The 21367-nt window shown below is 51.1% G+C and overlaps 3 protein-coding genes across 4 annotated transcripts; 2 read left to right on the forward strand and 1 right to left on the reverse strand.

The window, feature by feature from the left end:
* Positions 1–23: 23 nt before the first annotated feature.
* Positions 24–1156, forward strand: LOC146236986 (D(2) dopamine receptor-like). The gene has a single exon (XM_084687059.1). The coding sequence runs from the start codon at positions 104–106 to the stop codon at positions 1154–1156; it is 1053 nt and encodes a 350-aa protein (XP_084543185.1). The 5' UTR covers positions 24–103.
* Positions 1157–2163: 1007 nt separating this feature from the next.
* On the forward strand, positions 2164–4317 carry LOC146236987 (neuropeptide Y receptor type 1-like). The gene has a single exon (XM_084687244.1). It carries the CDS (start codon positions 2868–2870, stop codon positions 3870–3872), a length of 1005 nt encoding a protein of 334 aa, XP_084543370.1. The 5' UTR covers positions 2164–2867; the 3' UTR covers positions 3873–4317.
* Positions 4318–4634: 317 nt separating this feature from the next.
* nup155 (nucleoporin 155) lies at positions 4635–21211 on the reverse strand. 2 transcript variants are annotated; one of them, XM_084687289.1, is made up of 35 exons: positions 21051–21211; positions 20441–20603; positions 20000–20137; positions 19725–19821; positions 19491–19561; positions 19160–19252; positions 18102–18365; positions 17686–17759; positions 17439–17530; positions 17241–17338; positions 16987–17154; positions 16805–16905; positions 16350–16520; positions 15812–15922; positions 15584–15678; positions 14823–14908; positions 14600–14662; positions 13692–13833; positions 13084–13150; positions 12621–12736; positions 12390–12493; positions 12119–12252; positions 11814–12005; positions 11301–11439; positions 10995–11130; positions 10674–10827; positions 10435–10539; positions 10112–10266; positions 9720–9849; positions 8548–8661; positions 8309–8429; positions 7970–8080; positions 7201–7337; positions 6639–6745; positions 4635–6364 (listed from the first exon to the last, which is right to left on the reverse strand). In XM_084687289.1, exons 2-35 carry the CDS (start codon positions 20580–20582, stop codon positions 6226–6228), a joined length of 4167 nt encoding a protein of 1388 aa, XP_084543415.1. In that variant the 5' UTR covers positions 20583–20603; positions 21051–21211; the 3' UTR covers positions 4635–6225. The 2 variants fall into 2 exon arrangements, with proteins under 2 accessions (XP_084543415.1, XP_084543416.1); XM_084687290.1 differs by having other exon boundaries at positions 20441–20636; positions 21051–21208.
* Between the last annotated feature and the right edge of the window lie 156 nt (positions 21212–21367).

Raw genomic sequence — 21367 nt, forward strand, 5'->3', positions numbered from 1 at the left:
CAGCTACAGGTCAGTTGAAGAAAGTCAAGGTGGGGTTTTGTGTTCGGTAAAGAAGCAAAGACTGAATGCTACACAGTTAAAGATACTGTAAGATATTCTTGTGATGGGAACGCTTGGCTGGATTGAAGCTTTCATTCGACTTCTCATATTCTTTTCCGGAACTGTTGGGAACAGCTGTCTGTGGTTGTGTTCCCTGCCCGGGCCCCAAACCCCCCTGCGCACCAACGAGCTCCTCTTTTTAAACCTGGCCGCCTCCAACCTCCTGAACAACTGCCTGGTGGACCTCCCTGACACCATGGCAGACTTCGCAGGTGAATGGTTCATGGGCAAAGCTTACTGCTCCATCTTCCTCTTCTGCGCTGACCTGTCCGAGACCAATAGCATATTCTCCACCTTGTTCATCAGTGTGTTCTGGAACCAGAAGCTGGTGGGGTCTCTAAAACGCGGCGGGGCGCCCGTGCGTCTAGATAACCTGCGGTTGGTGACCGTTCTGTTGGCCGGAAGCTGGATAGTTTCGGTTGCCTTCAGTGTCCCACGTTTGTTTTTTTCGAGATTGGAGGGGGAAAACGCGAGCCGCAAGTGTGTAGAGTACTACCCCTCAGAAACAGCCATGGTGACTTACGACTCTGTGTTCATGGTGTTGGCTAACGCAGTCCCCATAGCTGGCACAGTGTTCGCGAGTCTCCAGATAGTTGTCACTCTTCTCCAGCACAGGACTCGTGTCCAGGGTCTGTCCACCAAATCTCACAACAGCACAGGTAACGCTCCACCCAACGAGACAACAAGAAGCACAAATGTTCAGAGAAGTAGCGGGACTTCTAAAAACCAGGACGGTCCTGTCGGTGACCTAGTCCAGACGCGCGTAGCGGAACGTAACCCTGGCTCCAGCTCTCAGGTGAGGGCAGCCAAGAGCGTGGTGGCCGTGGTAACGGTGTTCATGGTGTGCTGGCTGACTCATCTTCTAGTCCGCATCACCAGCAGCATCCATAACTCCACTCTGATTTTGGATATTGCCACCTATACTGCAGCCTCCTACCCCAGCATCATCCCCTACATGTTTCTGTACGGAGCGAAAAAACTGATTTCTCCGAAACAGCTTCTGCAGAAACTAATTAAGACAGTTGGGCTTCTGGTGCACTGCCGTGGCGTAGCTTGAACTTCATTAGGTGACCAGATGCATCCAGTTATTTTGGGGTGGCAACGTTTATCAACAGGCCACTATATACAATGTGTAGCCTACATCTGCTTAATGGAGGTAGCCTATTTTCAAAAGTATAATGTTTGTCAGTCAACGTGAGGGTGTATTTGGCAAAGGCACAGTGAGCACAGTGGGAGTTGCCCCCTCTTGCTATGCCAACACTGTGCTGACGATTTGTTTATCTTTATAAACGTGTCTGTCTTTAGTCAGCGTTATTTGTGATAACAAATATTGTCAGTGGTTTCAATGTAAAGTGTAGGCTAACAAGCTAAAATACACTTAGGCTATTCCAAATAATGTAATGTTTATACAGGTTTCTCATAAATGTGCTTTGGAGGTGGAAATTAGAGCTCAATCTCAAGAGTCAAAATGTCTTTGTTTCCTAGAACATTCCAATTAAATACATTTCCTACCTGGGTGTCAAACTAATTGGGGGAAGACGGCCCATAAGGAATTATTGTTTTGTTTTACAAGCCTCGAGGCATAATTATTCTCAATTGACCTTTCGGAAAACCCCACCCCCAAATGGCTTTGACCAATCCTAACTTAGCAACCAGTCCCTACTTGAAGAAGGTCCGTCAAGCTTTCGGTTATTAAGGCACAAAATGGCCTAACTACAAATCCAACAGCTAGGCTACCCCGAATGTAGAGTGATTTTTCGAACATCTCCCTTATGGACATGGGTGATCAAGAATGTCTCTATTCTTAGTCATGTTGACGTAGCTCCTTCTATCTCATATAGGCCTTTAATTTCTAAAATATTTTACTACCTTTCTAAACTTTTTTCCCCACACAGAACACGTCACAAAAAGGTTTCCAGTTTAAACCTTTTTTCCCCCAAAAAAACTAGATCTACCTTTATTTTCAACCTTTTGAAACTTTCTTTTCACACACAGTGAAAGGAGAGGAGAACAGAGAAGCCTAAAACTGAGTAAAGAAGAATATAACAGAGTATGTTAGTCCTCATCAAGTAGGCCTACTTATCAATGATGCAAACTTTTAGTTGAAACTTTTTTAGTTGTAAGAAATGTTTCAACCTTTTGAAAACAAAATATTCTGTCATATTTTTTCAACCTTACAAAACTTATTTTCGATATATATATATATTTTTTTACCTTTCAAAAACTTTTTGGGGAAATTATTTTTCTTGTTGTCTTCTGCCTTGCTGGTAGCTTCCTGAACTAGCTTACGTTTATTGTGCGTGTTAGCCAGGAAATTGGAAAAAGGCGCGCGATGACAAGAAAACATGCCACCAAATACAGATTAAAACTAAAGTTTTAACAGTCTAACGATCCTGGCTTCAAAATGAAAATTAGGCCTAGAAAGTACTGATATTTGTGTAAAAAAATTAAGGCGTGAAAGTAAAAAGTTGTCCGAAAAATAAACTGTTAAGTAGGCTGAAGTAGCCAGGTGCTGATCCCAGAAAATGGAAGTAGACCTACAGTAATGAAGTATTTGTACTTCGTTACATACTTCGTTACTTCCCATCTCTGCTACTAGCCTCACATGTTAGGAGGTTGGACTTAGTGTTGAGAATACTGTATAAAGGTTCATCCATCAGGTTAGCCGGGTAGGCAGTTACAGGTAACTCATAGGCCTTCACCACAGTTCAAGCAGGTCAAATCGGGGTTTTGCGACAGAGAATCCAATACTGACCGCCAAGCTTGTGATGGAATCAGAAGAGTGGATTGAAGCTTTCGTTCGAGTTTTTATGTGCCTTTTTGGTATCATAGGAAACTGCTGGCTAGGTTTTCGTTCCCTGCCCGGGCCCCAAACCCCCCTGCGCACCAACGAGCTCCTCTTTTTAAACCTGGCCGCCTCCAACCTCCTGACCAACTGCCTGGTGGACCTCCCTGACACCATGGCAGACTTCGCAGGTGAATGGTTCATGGGCAAAGCTTACTGCGCCACGTTCCTTTTCTTTGCTGACTTGTCCGAGACCAGTAGCATATTCTCCACCTTGTTCATCAGTGTGTTCTGGAACCAGAAGCTGGTGGGGTCTCTAAAACGCGGCGGGGCGCCCGTGCGTCTAGATAACCTGCGGTTGGTGACCGTTCTGTTGGCCGGAAGCTGGATAGTTTCGGTTGCCTTCAGTGCCCCGCATTTCGTTTTTGCAGAGTTGGAGGGGGACAACGCAAGCCACGAGTGTGTAGAGTACTACCCCTCAGAAACAGCCATGGTGACTTACGAGACGCTGTACTTAACGTTGGCTAACGCAGTCCCCATAGCTGGCACGGTGTTAGCAAGCCTCCAGATAGTTGTCACTCTTCTCCAGCACAGGACTCGTGTCCAGGGTCTGTCCGCTGAATCTCACAACAGCACAGGTAACGCTCCACCCAACGAAGAGACAACAAGAAGCACAAACAATGATAATGGAAGCAGCGGTACTTCTAAAAACCAGGAGGGTCCAGACGGTGACCTTGTCTGTACGCGCGTAGCGGAACGTAACCCGGGCTCCAGCTCTCAGGTGAGGGCAGCCAAGAGCGTGGTGGCCGTGGTCACGGTGTTCCTGGTGTGCTGGCTGACTCATCTCATACTACGCATCACCAGCAGCGTCAACAGCTCCAGTCTGGTAATGGAGATCGCCAGCTATATTGCAGCCTCCTACACCAGCATCATCCCCTACATCTTTCTGTACGGAGTGAAAAAACTGACTTGCTCCTGCAGACGCTAAGACACACTGGTGTTCTGTGCAGCTGTGCCGTAGTCTGAACTCCATGAGGCCATCACAGATGGCTCCAGCAGTTAATTTGGGGATGGCACATTTATCGAAAGGCCTAGTTTCTGTAGTGTGTTTAACTGCTGAATGGAGGTATTTTAAAAAGCGTAATGTTTGTCAATCGACACAAGGGGTGGTTTTGGCGTAGCCAGAGAGCGCATTGGCATCGCTTGCTACCAAGGCTGTGCCGACGATTTAACTGTATTTTTAAACTTGGCATTAGCCTGTTTTTAATCAGCGTTATTTGTGATAAAAATGTTGTCAGTGGTTTCAATGTAAAGTGTAACCTGCTAAAGTATCCTACAGTCATTTCAAAGAATATAATGCTTTTAGATAAGTTCATCAAATTGCTTGGTGGTGGAAATTAGTACTTAATCTCAGGAGTCAAAACGACTTTGTTTTCCAGAACACTTCAATTAAAAATAAATATTCTGCCTCTGTTAGGGGAAGAAGGCCCATAAGCAATTATTGTGTTTTAGTGACATCAACAAGCCTCAAGGCCTGATTATCTTCAATTAAGGGTAATCGAGTTAAGCAATGCAGCTGTTGTTTTTATGAGGTGTGACTATTCAACTATGCAAGAGAGGCAAAATACCAACCACCTGCAACTACACAGTATTTCAACTGTGAACTGTCAAATATCAGAGGATAAATGGATCAATGTAAAATACAGAAACACATCTAAACTACACCAAAAAAAGACCAGGTTGCAAAATGTTTTATTCTTTGTTATTTAATAGTATGCAATACAAACTGTAAAACAAAGAAACCAAAAGACAATTTGAAATAACTATGTAAAAACACCGCTTTTATAAAAAAAACTGCAGGCCATGTTATTTAAGTATAGCTATTTTAAACAGCACCCTTTCACAAGGCATGGATCGAGGCTTGCTTCACCAAAACACAACATACATAATCCTAATCATAACAACATTCATCCAAACTCTGTTTCTACAGACTCGCACACCGATCCGTGATCCCCCCCAAAAATAAAAAATACTTTTATGTTTGTGGTCAAGTTGAGGTTGAAATTGAGGAATAATCCTTGAGCAGGGCCAACAGTACAGCTGTGAGAGGGAGGGGTGAGGAAACAGACAGACCTGGCTAGGACTGAGCCTGGATCAGCGGAGAGAGGATTCAGCCTCACAGGGACTGAAGGGGACATGATTACCCACATGGTTGTGAACAGATGTCAGAAGGCAAGGCTGAAACACAACACAGACTGGAGGGAGGACATTTTTTTTTGGTGCTTTGGCAGGAATAACATGAGTTCAGGTCACAAGCTTGGACAGTGTGTTTAGTCCAGACACAGATTCCAGAGTGACAGGCCGATAGGGCGTCTCTGACCCACTGACAGGGCGTCTCTGACCCACTGACAGGGCGTCTCTGACCCACTGACAGGGCGTCTCTGACCCACTGACAGGGCGTCTCTGACCCACTGACAGGGCGTCTCTGACCCACTGACAGGGCGTCTCTGACCCACTGACAGGGCGTCTCTGACCCACTGACAGGGCGTCTCTGACCCACTGACAGGGCGTCTCTGACCCACTGACAGGGCGTCTCTGACCCACTGACAGGGCGTCTCTGACCCACTGACAGGGCGTCTCTGACCCACTGACAGGGCGTCTCTGACCCACTGACAGGGCGACAGGGCGTCTCTGACCCACTGACAGGGCGACAGGGCGTCTCTGACCCGCGTTCCGTCCAAACTGTGGCTCACACAGCAGAGGAGATTATTTCATAACTCTGGTTTGACAGAGTACATTCTACTCATATCCCCCCCATCCGTTAAATCGAGCGTCTCACTAGTCTCATCGGCTAACGTTCCGACGGCAGTACACGTCTGCAACCAATCACGTTCACCGTGTGTTCTGTTGATAATCGTTTTCTAAACTAATCGGATCAAAACTTTTTGTTCCACACACAAAAAACAACAAATGCATGTATGTGTATAATAAGTTAAAAATTGTGTGAAGTCAGGCAGGTTGTGTAAAAAAAAAAAAAACCCCACTGCTGGTCACTCATCTTCACTCATGTAGTTCCTCAGGTGTCCACTAGAGGTCACTGCGGCGTCGTCAAAGACAGCTTTCACGTTGCCCTCTCCAGACAGATACTAAACACACAGCTACAGCCCAGGGCGAACACACAGCCGGGCCAAAGAGACAGGACACACTGAAGGCAGAATCATTTAGGTCGTGTTCCGAGCTCTGGATCGTACACGTTTGAGCCAGTTTGATCCGTGTTCAGGTGTTAAACAGCTGAAGAGTCCGTTGTCCTCCCCCTCCTCTCTCTCCCTCACAGGGGAGCTTTAGTGAACCTTCTCCAGCTTGGCCTGCAGTGCCTTGAAGTTGCCGATGGTGTGCTGCAGGGCGGAGTTAGGGCTCAGGGACTGCAGCTCCACCAGGTAGCCACAGATGTTGTCCAGACACACGTTGGTGAACCGGCGCCTGGAGGAGAGCGAGGGGAGGAGGGAGAGAGAGGGTGAGGAGGGTGAAGGTGAGGGGAGGAAGCAAAGGGGTACAAGGAGGTTGGAGACACCCCTCTGACACACAGGCTTGCCACACACACACACACTTCCTCTCACACACCCTCTAACAGCACAACCAAACACCCTTCAGCACTACTATCACACATTTCCCCTGGACAGAGTCACCCCCCCCCCCCCCCTCCCCCTCTCAGTCAAGACCTGGTGAGGTCCAGGGTCCCGCAGGAGGAAGTTACCTGTCGTAGGTGGGCACCTTGCTGGGCTCGTCCACGTAGCCAGACAGCAGGATGTGGATGCACTCCACCAGGTGCAGAGGCTTCTGCAGACGCTGCCAGCACGGGTCCTGGACCAACGCAACAGAACCGCCGTTAAAATGGAAAACGCTACGGAACCGCAACGTGATGTCATGACATGTCCGAGCGGCACCTTCCCGCTCGTCTAATGATGCCAGGAGAAACCTCTGAGGTTTAAAAGAGGCGCTAGGATATATGGAATACATATAAACACACACACTGATATATATATATATTTTGGATTACCCATGAGATTATATATATATATATATATATATATATATATATATATATATATATATATATATATATATATATATATATATATATATATATATATATATATATATATATATATATATATATATATATATATATATATATATATATATATATAGATTAATTACCCATGGGCCTAAGCGTTCATTGACACCCAAGGTGGGGTGACCATGTGATGCATTACAGTGCATGTTATTGGCTGTATTGAGCGTTTTGGGGTGCGTACCCGTGTCTTGAAGAGCTGGTCGTAGACCTCCAGCAGGTGGGGCAGCTGGACTCCGATCTCCTGCATGGTGAAGGTGACAAAGCCCACGTCCCAGTTCAGACGACACACTTCCTGCTCCAGGAACTTCACCAGGAATTCTGGGAAATCGAGTCAGTGAGGGAGGAGGAAGCAAGATACGTTCACTCTTACTGTTTTCAAGAATGACAAACATGATTGTGTTTGTGCCCCTGAGTGCACATGTAAATGTCTGTGTGTGCGTAAATCAATCCTCTCCAGACCCCGGGTGAACAAGCTCAAACAGATCACAGGGCGTAGGAGAACAATTAAGCAATTACAGCTTCAACATCCTGGTTCCTCTCCTCAGAAGGACACAACAGCTGCCTTCCAAGAGCGTATGAGAGATGGAGGTGAGGGGGTGGGGGGTATGAGAGATGGAGGTGAGGGGGTGGGGGGTATGAGAGATGGAGGTGAGGGGTATGAGAGATGGAGGTGAGGGGTATGAGAGATGGAGGTGAGGGGGTGGGGGGGGGGTATGAGAGATGGAGGTGAGGGGGTGGGGGGTATGAGAGATGGAGGTGAGGGGGTGGGGGGTATGAGAGATGGAGGTGAGGGGTTGGGGGGTATGAGAGATGGAGATGAGGGGGTGGGGGGGGTATGAGAGATGGAGGTGAGGGGGTGGGGGGTATGAGAGATGGAGGTGAGGGGGTGGGGGGGTATGAGAGATGGAGATGAGAGGGTGGGGGACACACTTGTGGTAGTGAGCGCTTACCTAGGGGGAAGTATCTGGGCGTGCCCGCGTAGACCTTTCCCAGTGAGACCAGTTTGAGACTCAGAGCTCTCATCCTGTCCGCTGGGCTCATGGCCAAGCTGTCGCCCAGCTCTGCAACACGGGAGCACACCACCAATCAGAATGCAGGAGAGGAACACACGGCCAATCAGAACACAGTACAGGAGCACACCACCAACAGTACAGGAGCACACCACCAATCAGAACGTAGGAGAGGAACACACGGCCAATCAGAACGCAGTACAGGAGCACACCACCAATCAGAAAGCAGTAGAGGAGCGCACAGCCAATTGCGATGCTCCTAAAGAGGGAGAGGCCTACCTTTCTCCATGATCTCCTGCCACAGGGAGTGGACCAGGATGGGGTCAGAGTGACCAGCACAGTGGATGATGGCCAGCTTGCATTCAGACAGCCTGAAGTGGTCCGCAAACTCCCCGTACAGCTGGACACAAGGGCAGAGGTCAAGGGTCAATCTCTCACTACACGTCGCCCCCCCCCCTTCCCCCGGAACACACTGACAGGCTGACCTGTCAATCAAGCGGTGCTTCCTGTGCCGTTACCTTGGTGATGTCCATGAGCTGGGAGTCGAGCTGGGCGACGGCACCCTGCACTGAGGGGTGGTGGGAGTACTGCCTGCTGAGGGTGTCCTGGATCTGGAGCTGGATCCTCACCACCTGGGACACACACACACACACAAGCATGAAGACACACACACACACACACACACACACACACACACACACACACACACACACACACACAAGCATGAAGACACACACAAGCATGAACACACACACACACACACACACAAGCATGAACACACACACACACACACACACACACACACACAAGCATGAACACACACACACAAGCATGAACACACACACACACACACACACACAAGCATGAAGACACACACAAGCATGAACACACACACACACACACAAGCATGAACACACACACACACACACACAAGCATGAAGACACACACAAGCATGAACACACACACACACACACACACACAAGCATGAACACACACACACACACAAGCATGAACACACACACAAGCATGAAGATACACACACACACACACAAGCATGAACACACACACAAGCATGAACACACACACACACACAAGCATGAACACACATACACACACAAGCATGAACACACACACACACACAAGCATGAACACACACACACACACGTAAGAAGGGGTAAGGAGTCAATTCACAGACAATTCTCTGCCCCCCCGGTCCTCCACCCCTTCATCTTCCTCCTCCTTCCCACCTCTCCTCCTCCTCTGGACCGCCCCCCTCCTCCTCCCCCATCCCCCTCCACATCACCCCATCTCCCCTCCACATCACCCCTCCACATCACCCTTCCTCCCCTCCACATCACCCCTCGTCCCCTCCACATCACCCCTCCTCCCCATCACCCCTCCTCCTCCCCCATCCCCCTCCACATCACCCCTCCACATCACCCCATCTCCCCTCCACATCACCCCTCGTCCTCCCCTCTCCTCCCCCTCCACATCACCCCATCTCCCCTCCACATCACCCCTCGTCCTCCCCTCTCCTCCCCCTCCACATCACCCCTCCTCCCCTCCACATCACCCCTCCTCCCCTCCACATCACCCCTCCACATCACCCCTCCTCCCCTCCACATCACCCCTCCTCCCCTCCACATCACCCCTCCTCCCCTCCACATCTCCCCTCGTCCTCCCCCTCACCTCCATCTTCTCCTCCAGCTCGTGGAGGAACTCTCCGTTGGCTCCCTGGGTGGAGATGCAGGATGAGCTCTTGGCAGACAGGATGGCTCTGGAGATGTACTCCAGCCTCTGCTTCAGAGAGATCTCCGTGCTGCGCACACACACACACACACACACACACAGGAACACACACACACACACACACACAGGAACACACACAGGAACACACACAGGAACACACACAGGAACACACCATAAGTGGAACATTTTGGCAATACATATGCATGTTTTTATTCTGTATACACCCTTAAGCATGTGCGTTCCTGTGTGTGTGTGTGTGTACCTGAGTGAGTGTACGTGTGTGAGTGAGTGTGTGTGTACCTGTGTGTGTACCTGAGTGAGTGTGTGTGTACCTGTGCATGTCAGCCAGGCGTGCCAGGACGTGGGCAGCCTTGCCGAAGCTGCGGCTCTTCTCGTAGTAGCGCCACAGCATGTCCATGTTCCTCACCTGGCCCTGGTCCTGCTTCACCACACGCATCAGGTGCTCCTCCAGGTAGGGGGAGTTCACCTGGGGGGGGGAGAGAGGGAGAGTACAGAGAGGTAGGGAGGGAGAGACGGGGAGAGAGACGGAGAGGAAAGTAGGTAAGAAACAACGAGTCCTCCATGTGTAGGTCATGTATCAGTTATCCAGGTTATCATGTTATCATGTTATCGGGTCAGAGAAGAGGAGTCCCACCTCCAGCAGCTTGTCTGTGAGGTCGGCCTGGATGAGCCAGTTGTACAGGGCTATGTGGAACAGCTCATCATGGGACCTCTGGGCCAGGGTAAGCATCTGTTCCAACTACCAGGAGGAAGGAGGGAGAGAGGGGGTTACTGAGAATGCCCACGGACAGTAAACAACCTGAATAAAAGTCCTGACCTATGACAGAGCAACTTTCTTCCATCCTCCCCCCCCCGCCCTCCCATTCCACTCACGTGGGCGGTGGCGTCCTCGTTGCTGAGCATGTTGGGGTCGGAGGTCATGACTGGGGGCCCTGGCTGCTTGGGGACGCTGGGGGACTGGGGAGCAGCCTTGCTCTGGGTCACCAACTCCTGCATGGTGTCTGTGATGCACTTGTAACATGACAGCCTGGAGGGGGGGGGGGAGAGAATACCAGTGAGGGAGGTAGGTTCTCAAGACTTGATAAACCCTCTCCACACCCAAGTACCCTCTCTCCACACCTATGGTACCCCTCCCCAGAACCAGGCCTCTGTCCCCAGCACGCCCCCTCCCTCCCTCCCTGCCCGGCAGGGTACCTCTCCTGGAAGGCCTGCTGGCCCGCCTGGTCCTCCTCTGGTTCTCCATTCTTGTAGAAGTGAGGGCCGAGCCTCTGCGGGTCCTTCTTCTCTGCTGCCGTCAGACACAGCTCCAGAACGCCCTCGTAGAAACGCACTGACACACACACAATCAGTAAACACACCAAGTATTGAGTGTGAGCAAAAGTGCAAGCGTGTGTGTGTATCAGGAAGGAGAGTGTATGGGTGAACGAGAGAGCGTGTGTGTGTGTCAGGGAGGAGAGTGCATGGGTGAACGAGAGAGCGTGTGTGTGTGTGTGCTCCTACCCTGCCTGTACTGGGAGCACACGAGGGCCAGGTCAGTGTGGTGGCTGATCTGCTGGTAGAGACGCAGAGACTCTCTCAGAGTGCGCTCCTTATCAGCCTTGTTCTGCACCTGCCTGGAACCCTGCAGCAGCTCATTAGCCTGGGGGGGGGAAAGAGAGAGAGAGAGAGAGAGAGAGGGAGAGAGAGAGAGAGGGAGAGAGAGAGAGAGAGGGGAGAGAGAGAGAGAGAGAGGGAGAGAGAGAGAGAGAGCGAGAGAGCGAGAGAGCGAGAGAGCGAGAGAGCGAGAGGGAGAGGGAGAGGGAGAGGGAGAGGGAGAGGGAGAGGGAGAGGGAGAGAGGGAGAGTATGGAGGTGAGGGAGGGAGAGAGGTGGAGAGAGGGGGGGAAGGTAGGGGGAGAGAGGGAGGGAGAGTGGAGGTGAGGGAGGGAGCAAGAGAAGCACGAGGGAGTGAAAGAGAGAACAGACAAGAGGAAGACGGAACGTGTGTCTGTGTGTCTGTGTGTGTGTGTCCCACCTTGGCGCAGACGCTGTCGTCGCTGCTGTACAGCAGGGGACAGACGTCCCGCAGGTGGCTGCTGACTGCGTCCACAGAGGCGCTGTCCTTGATGTACACGCTGACCAGGGCGGTGATGAGGGCACCGCTCAGCTCGCGACCCCGGGTCACCAGGTCCCTGAAGCTCACGGCCTTCATCTGCTCCTGGAGATCCTGCACACACACACACACACACACACACACATAAGCACACACTCCCCACAGACGTGCTTTTTTCTGGGGCCCTACTATTCACTCCCATTGGTGGGGAGGGACGGAGGGTTTACCTTGGGCAGTTCAGACAGGACCAGGCTGAACTGGTGGTCACACAGAAGCTTCCAGAGGGCCAGGGTCTGACATGAGCGATGCACCAGCTGCTGAATGCCCTGCAGGGAGATCTTCTCATAGGCCTGGGCCTCGGCTGGGTGGAGGAGTGAGAAGGGTGTCAATAACCTTATATCAGACGCACCGCTACATGCTGTGGTTTTCTTCTGGATGTGGGCAGTGGAAGGCTGCTCTGGGACCAGGTAGAAGGCTGTTGTGGGACCAGATACGTACTGTGATACTTCCTCTGGAGCTCCTGCTGGACCTGCTGCGAGGTGGCACCGTCCGGACGCATGAAGCCCAGCAGACGCTGCTGCAGGTGGGCCGGGGAGCTGAAGCTGTGGGGGGCAGAGGACCAGAGGGACCCTTAGCACGGCAGGGAGGCACCTCACAGTCACACTACATAGGCTGATGTGGATGTGAGGCCTGGGGGCCTGGAGGGGGGGTCCCAGGAGGGGGGGTTACCTGGGGGCCCCCAGAGAGGAGGGGCTGAACTGGGCGTTCTTGTCTAGGAAGTCCTTGAGGCCTCGTAGCTCCAGAAGCACTGACTCCAAATCTGAGGAGCTGACTGTACTATCCAACTAAAAGGGAGAGAAGTAGAGAGGGAGAGGAGAAGGAGAGAGAGAGGAGAAGGGAGGGGAGAAGCAGAGAGGGGGAGGGAGAGGAGATGGGAGGGGGGAGGCAGAGGAGGGAGAGGAGAAGGGAGAGGAGAAGGGAGGGGAGAGAGGAGAAGGAGAGAGGGGAAGGGAGGGGAGAGAGGGGAAGGGAGGGGAGAGAGGGGAAGGGAGGGGAAGGGAGGGGAAGGAGAGGTTGAGGGAGACAGAGAAAGGCAGAGATCCAGTGACAGGTCGAGTCAGACAGGCATGGCAGACTCACGCCAGATCCACATCTCTAACAGCAGCAGTGACAGCGTCCTGCTGGTACTCACCATGCTGACAGTCTGGTTTCCTTTAGAGACCGTCTTCTCAACAGCCAGACTACCATCCCAGATGTTCCTGAGGGAGCAGGATTCAGACACACCATCACACACTTCACTCAGGTCATCGGATCAGCATGTGCAATCTGACAACTGTGATGGGAGTCTAGGACGTTTTGCTACGCCGTACGGTGTGATACTGTAATTGAAATGTTGTTGTTGCATTGTGCCTGGTAGCTGAGATGTGATATTATACACTGTGTCTGGTAGCTGAGATGTGGTTACTCAACACTGTGTCTGATAACTGAGATGTGATACTTTACACTGTGTCTGGTAACTGAGATGTGATACTTTACACTGTGTCTGGTAACTGAGATGTGATACTTTACACTGTGTCTGGTAACTGAGATGTGATACTATACACTGTGTCTGGTAACTGAGATGTGGTTACTTTAACTCCAGACCATTGCACGATTCTGACCATCAAAATACTACTAAGACCATGCACTTCTGATCATAGTATATCTGCTGTGCTTTCCTTTATGTATGTTGCTTGTGGCTACGAACATCTGCTTGATGTATAGAAAAAGAGGTTGTGGTCAAAGGTGGAAGGGACTGACCCCAGGACGCGGGTGAAGTAGATGCTGATGCCATTGTGCTTCCCAGAGAACACCACCTCCGGGCCGGATGACATGGGGGCGGAGACTGACGGCATGGGCAGGGCCGAGATGAAGGGCGTGGACATACTGGGAGGCATCAAACCTAAGGGATACACATCTCAATCAATTACTGGACAGTACAGCCCGACCGATAAAGTATTTTTAAGGGGGTTGCCGATACAAATATTTGGCGATTAAAAAATCTGCTATGTCGGCCGATATTAAAAAATATGTTAAAAAATCCAGAAACGCGTTACAAAACAAACTGATTGCCCTAACATAAGTTATTTGTAGTTTACATTTAGTCATTTTTAGCAGACGTTCTTATCCAGAGCATCTTACAGTAAGTACAGGGACATTCCCCGAGGCAAGCAGGGTGAAGTGCCTTGCCTAAGGACACAACGTCATTTGACACAGCCTGAATCAAACCGGCAACCTTCTGATTAATAGCCCGATTCCCTAACCGCTCAGCTATCTGACTCCTATGATTATTTCCTCAAATAATATGATAATGCAGTTTAAAAATAAACTTGTTTGTTTTATTGTCACAACACAAGAGAGGAACATAAAAATATATTTAAGTTCTGATTAATAAAATAATAAAATGTATAAAAATACTAAAAAAACACAATAATAATAAAAATAAAACATTACAACATTAATATTAATTTATCCCTTATAGCCCCTATAAATGCAGATAATTTGGAAAATGCCTAATATCGGCCGATAATATCGGCACACCGATATATCGGTCGGGCTCTACTGGACAGCCTTCACCCTACTAATGTGCTGACGCCAGGGTTGGGGGAAGGAGAGGGTGCAGGTATACCTGGGGCAGGGTTGGGGGGAGTGGGAGGGTGCAGGTATACCTGGGGCAGGAGTGGCTAAGAAGCTGGGGTTAGGGAAGGGACTCCCCACAGGCACAGGGGATCCTAGAAGAACAACCACGACAAACAACAAACAAACAACAAACACAAAACACCACAGACGGGGGCTGAATGATGAGTGCATTGGGAGAGTAAGATGTTTTCAGAGGCATGTAATGATGAATGAAGATGTGTGTGTGTGTGTGTGTAGCATGGTGGTTCCTACCTGGGACAGGAGAACCCATGAGAGGTCCAACGTTGCTGGGAGCTGAGAGGGCGGTGGGAAACCTCATCTGAGCCTCTCCTCCGTACCTGATACACACACACCATGACGACACAGAGCGTGCAGGTGTGTGTGTATATAGCTGTGTGTGTGTATAACTGTGTGTGTATATAGCTGTGTGTGTGTGTGTGTGTGTATATAGCTGTGTGTGTGTGTATATAGCTGTGTGTGTGTGTATATAGCTGTGTGTGTGTGTATATAGCTGTGTGTGTATATAGCTGTGTGTGTATAGCTGTGTGTGTGTATATAGCTGTGTGTGTATATAGCTGTGTGTGTATATAGCTGTGTGTGTGTGTGTGTGTGTGTGTATAGCTGTGTGTGTATATAGCTGTGTGTGTGTATAGCTGTGTGTGTGTGTGTGTGTGTGTGTATATAGCTGTGTGTGTGTATAGCTGTGTGTGTGTATATAGCTGTGTGTGTGTATAGCTGTGTGTGTGTATATAGCTGTGTGTGTGTGTATATAGCTGTGTGTGTGTGTATATAGCTGTGTGTGTGTGTATATAGCTGTGTGTGTGTGTATATAGCTGTGTGTGTGTATAGCTGTGTGTGTGTATAGCTGTGTGTGTGTGTGTATAGCTCTGTGTGTGTATAGCTGTGTGTGTGTGTGTGTATGTGTGTGTATATAGCTGTGTGTGTATATAGCTGTGTGTGTGTATATAGCTGTGTGTGTATATAGCTGTGTGTGTGTGTGTGTGTGCGGTCACCTGAAGAAGGCTCTGGTGGCCCAGAGGGACACCTCCCTGTCACAGGCAGCGCTGGAGCAGGCCAGGATCAGAGCTGTGGCACACGCCTGCTCCTCCTGGGGACAGCACAGCCAGCGTCAGAACACACTCAGGTGTGTGTGTGTCCACAGGTGTGAGCGTGTGTGTATGGAGAGAGAGAGACAGAGAGACAGAGAGAGAGAGACAGAGAGAGGGAGAGCGTAGACTCACCCTGTGCAGCTTGAAGAAGCGCTCCATCTCGTCGCTCTCCCCTCCGGCGCCGCTCACCAGCAGGTGGCGCAGCTGGTCCACAGGTCTCAGCTTGTGAAAGATGTGACTGCCCTGGAAACACAACAACTCTTTTAGCATAGGGGACTAGACCTGGGAGCCCCTTCTCCGTACGTGGCTAACTCAGTGAGCTGGATTTGATTGTTGACGATTTGTCATGATCTTGGATTGTTGGGTTCTTTGAAGCTCATCCTGGACTTGGCTGTCATAGCAACAAGTCCTTTAGCTTAAAACTGCTCGGGAGCAGGCTTATTTGATGTAAACAGGATTTGATTGAGGCTTTATAAGCAGAGGTGATACAGGAAGTCTGTCACAAACATGTCTTGTCCGTTTTTACGACAACAACATGTTGCAGAAGGTGCAAAAAGAATTTGCAGAATGTTATATTAATCGCACATTGCGTGATAGCCAGATCCAATTAGCACAGCGAAACAGGCTACTATACTTTGAGAGACAGCATATCGGTTGTCGCTGCGGTTACCTTGGCTGAGAGGAGGACGAACTTCTGTGGAGGGACGCCGTGCTGCTGCACCACCACGGGGGAGTCTGTGAGGGGGATGTGGTCCCTGTTCAGGGGGGTGGACACCCTGGGGGGGGCCTCCTCGCTGATGGCACACAGCGCCCACGAGTGGCCGTCCACAGCTGACATCGTCTGGAGGAACACACAGACAGACATTAACACACACACACACACACACACAGACAGACATTAACACACACACACATGTGTATGCATACCAGAGATGGCAAAAGTACACACATCCTTCACTCAAGTAGAAGTACAGATACTCATGTTTAAACTCAGGTCAAAGTTGAAATACTGACTGCACTCTTTCTTTTTCACTTTTTTTTTGTTGGTACAAATATATATATATATATTTATATATATATATATATTTTTTTTATAAAACAAACCAGGGGGCCAGATGTTCCTACCTGGGCCTCCATCAGGGGCTTCTTGAAGGGGAACGAGTCGTGGTTGATGCACCACAGGATGTCGCTGTCCTCCGTCTCTGCCGCCGCCATCAGCAGCACTCCTGAGGGGGGAGAGAGAATCTGAGCCACAGGTGACAGGTGAGCGAGCAGGCAAGGAGGACTGGCGCAGTGGTGAGGTCTACCTTTGCTGTGGAGAGCCTTGTGCACCTTGGCAGGCTTCTGCAGGGTGGAGGAGGCGGAGAAGCCGGGAGGGAGCCGGACGTGGACCAGAGCCAGCAGGCTGGGACGCCCGGCCGCCTGCTTCTGGTGGGGCGGGGCGAACGGGGCGGTGCTGAAGTAGAGCCGCACCCCTGCACACAGGAGAGAGAGAGAGGGGTGAAGAACCAGGTGGGGTTTGAACGGAGAGCGCAGGATTTCGAGCGCGGCCTCCTCTTACCTGCGTGAGTGACAGCGAGCAGGTGGCAGTCTGACGACTCGGACCTGTCGATCACGGAGATCTGGACGATGGGCTTGAAGACGGAGCGATCGATGGTCCTGGTAGAGAAGGAGAGAAGGGGGAAACGTGAGCCACTGTCTCTGGAGGGCGGCTGAGGTGTTGGCTTGAGGAGAGAGGATGTGAAGTCAGGACAGCCACCTGGCGATGTTCCCGGCCGCGGCCACCATGGAGTTGAGGGACATGGCCGCCACTCGACTCATGCCCTGGCCGTCTGAACCCAGATCGTACACCTGAAACGGCACACAGATTCTATTACTACTACTAATGATAGTAGGATTATTCAGTTTTATAGTACTACGATCTTGATGTTAATAGTGATTCTCAGATAGAGTTTGACCATGTGGTGCAGAGAGAGACGTGTGCGCCCGGGGGATGAGTGCTGTACCTGCAGGACTCCCTTCTCAGAGCGCGTGAACAGAATGTTGCGGGAGTTGTCTATGGCGATCTGCACAATGGGATCTGAGGAGGGCAAAACAAAAACAACAAGAACGTGATTAGAGTCTGGGAGTGGGGCAGGGTAGAGGGACTGGGGCAAGGTAGAGGGACTAGGGCAGAGTAGAGGGGCTGGGGCAGGGTAGAGGGGCTGGGGCAGAGTAGAGGGGCTGGGTAGAGGGACTGGGGCAGGGTAGAGGGGCTGGGGCAGGGTAGAGGGGCTGGGTAGAGGGACTGGGGTAGGGTAGAGGGACTGGGGCAGGGTAGAGGGACTGGGGCAGGGTAGAGGGACTGGGGCAGGGTAGAGGGGCAGGGTAGAGGAGCAGGGTAGAGGGAGTGGGGCCCTCTGGTTCTCCTCTGGTTCCTTACCGTCCTCGGAAAAGGAGAACTGGAGCAGGGAGGGGACGAGGAAGGACAGGCTGCTCTTGGAGTGGTTGATCTTCCTGCAGCGCTGGCTGAACCAGCCCGCCTCCGCCTGGTAGGCCACCTCGTACAGGCAGCCGTCCTTGCCCGCCAGGAAGATGCGACCCAGGTCGGTGGAGGTGATGGCCAGCAGGTAGGTGTTGTCTGTGGGGATGGAGTACAGGGGGTCGGGCAGCAGCTGCATCCCACCGGACATGCTGTCGTTCAGGCCTGCCGGGAGGGGGGGAGAGATTTCACATAAGCCAAGAGAGGGGCAGGTGTGGAGGAGGGGCAGGTGTGGAGGAGGGGCAGGTGTGGAGGAGGGCAGGTGTGGAGGAGGGCAGGTGTGGAGGAGGGGAGGTGTGGAGGAGGGCAGGTGTGGAGGAGGGGAGGTGTGGAGGAGGGCAGGTGTGGAGGAGGGGAGGTGTGGAGGAGGGGAGGTGTGGAGGAGGGCAGGTGTGGAGGAGGGGCAGGTGTGGAGGAGGGCAGGTGTGGAGGAGGGCAGGTGTGGAGGAGGGCAGGTGTGGAGGAGGGCAGGTGTGGAGGAGGGCAGGTGTGGAGAAGGGCAGGTGTGGAGGAGGGCAGGTGTGGAGGAGGGGCAGGTGTGGAGGAGGGGAGGTGTGGAGGAGGGCAGGTGTGGAGGAGGGGCAGGTGTGGAGGAGGGCAGGTGTGGAGGAGGGCAGGTGTGGAGGAGGGCAGGTGTGGAGGAGGGCAGGTGTGGAGGAGGGCAGGTGTGGAGAAGGGGCAGGTGTGGAGGAGGGCAGGTGTGGAGGAGGGGCAGGTGTGGAGGAGGGGAGGTGTGGAGGAGGGCAGGTGTGGAGGAGGTGCAGGTATGGAGGAGGGCAGGTGTGGAGGAGGGCAGGTGTGGAGGAGGGGCAGGTGTGGAGGAGGGGAGGTGTGCAGGTGTGGAGGAGGGGCAGGTGTGGAGGAGGTGCAGGTGTGGAGGAGGGGAGGTGTGGAGGAGGGCAGGTGTGGAGGAGGGCAGGTGTGGAGGAGGGCAGGCAAGGGGCAGCATCTCTACTCACCTGCCTGAGCCTTGGGGAAGCTCAGCCCCAGGATCACCACATCCACCGGGGTGGCCAAGACCAACAGGAAGTGGATGTGTGGCTGGAAAATACCTGGACAGAAGACCACAAGGACACAATGTATGCTGGTGGTGCATCACTCTAAACATGAGCACTGTGCCTGTTACAATACAGAGCGTTCCTACACTCACAAAACACTGTTGGAACTACGCACTTCTGACACTTGTTTCCCCCTGCTGTGGGTACGGTCTACATGCACAATTTGAGTATGACGCGTTGGGTAAAATGCCAAATGAATGACATGTCAAATGCATTGTGAAGGCTTCCGTACCTGGTTTTGGCTTCACCAGGCCTACTGACAAAATGGTTTCACTCAGTCCATCAAAATACGCCACGTCTCCCCTGCAGACAGACAGACAGACAGAGAGACAGACAGAGAGAGAGACAGACAGAGACAGAGAGAGAGACAGACAGACACCAGTCACAGTGTGGCAGAGCTCTCTTCATCTGGTCCACGGCCGCAGAGGGAAAGGAGGGACTGGAACATTTAATCCTGAATACTCACCCATCTTCATAGTTCCACATGAAGATGTCGTTGTCAATGGTGAGCCATGCTCGGCAGATCTCGGGGAAAACTCCCATCATGCAGTTGCACTGCATATCTGTGAAGCTGGTCAAGGTATTTTCCGACTGAGGGTCGTTTGAGGTGACTTGTATTCGTCCAGATCATAACAATACATCCGATTGTAGAAAAGTGCAAAACAGGCGACTTTCACAAGTAGTACAACAGATATAGAGCTAGGACTCTTCCAGCGCTGTTCAAATCTGCTCAAAGGATACGGCTGAATTGCTCCACTAGCTCAGGCGGAAGGGGCACTCTGCGTACCGCACTAAGCTCTGGGAGGTTCGGTACGCTAATAAGCCCCGGTCCTTGGAGCGGGTAGTCCATGTCGGATACCCCAGACAGGGAGGGCATGTCTGCGGGACAAGAAATCGGGACGCGTGAGTTGACTTTTTGAAATACGATTTTGTAAAATGACCACATCAACGCAGAGAAAAGGGAGTCGTTTTTACACTCTGCTTGGTAAAATACAGAACGTGACTTCATTAGCTTACCACATATAACGCGGTGAAGGACTAATGCTCTTCTCATCCTTGATTTGCTATCTAGTTCTCTCAGTGTGAACGTTAAATTTGTATGTCGCTTTGGATAAGAGCGTCTGACATGTCATATGATGCAAAGTCACTGGTGTGCTGCCTGAGGAGACAGTTTAGACTTACTGTGAGAAGGAACATTGAGGAGTTCTGACAGGTCGGGGAAGCAGCGATCCTCCTGAAGATGTCTATCGATGAGACGGCCAGAGTTCTCCAAAGCTTCGGCAAGAGCAGCGGCTGGACTGCTCGGTCCGACGCTCGACGGCATTGCTTCAGCTCAAGCCGATGTCTGGAGAAACAGACGTGTCTTTCCACAAGGCAACTACAAGGCCGTACCAAGCAGACAGTTTTCATCTTTTTTAAGCATTGTTGAAGAATTATCTTATGGTTAGTCTAGCTAGGTTCCCTAAGTTGGCTAGCTAGGATGCTAAGCTAGTAGCAAGCTAGCTAAGCTAGTAGCAAGCTAGCTAAGCTCACTAGGTTCGCTGGTTGCTAAGTGTCCAGACTTTTGTGAGAAAGCCTTTAGCGTATTGTCATTTAAACGTTAGTTTGCTGGCTGGATACTCAAAAAAATACCATCAATGCTCTAACTTGGTTGACTATCTGCCCTGGTGGTACAAAACGCGCGCTCAGTTAATATTCATAGAAGATTAGCACAGCCAGCTAGCAATAATGGCTAAGGGAATGCGAATAACGTGACAAACTTTGACTCGTAACTCATATCATGCCATCTTACCCTGCTGACAGTGCCGTCCGGTGATGTTGTGGTAAGCGACTTTACAACTGTATTAACGAGAACAACTCCTAGCTTATGTTTTCAGACTTTAGTAAACAAACGAATGCTACAGCCCGCCAGCCTCATGCCTTGAGTTGAAGGGTGAAAGGTCATGAATGGAGAAGAACATCCGGCCAGGTTAGTTGGTTGTGCTTCAAGTGTGTGTTCGCTAGATGGCGCCAGAGGTTTATATGAGAAGGTCAAGCGTCCAAGAGACTGGATTTTGAGGCCATGCACCTGTTGTGTGTAGTCTGATACACTCGTTAACTACAGGAAAT

The sequence above is a fragment of the Hypomesus nipponensis genome, chromosome 22, assembly GCF_054491055.1.
Source record: "Hypomesus nipponensis isolate SF chromosome 22, ASM5449105v1, whole genome shotgun sequence".
NCBI classification, from domain to species: domain Eukaryota; kingdom Metazoa; phylum Chordata; class Actinopteri; order Osmeriformes; family Osmeridae; genus Hypomesus; species Hypomesus nipponensis.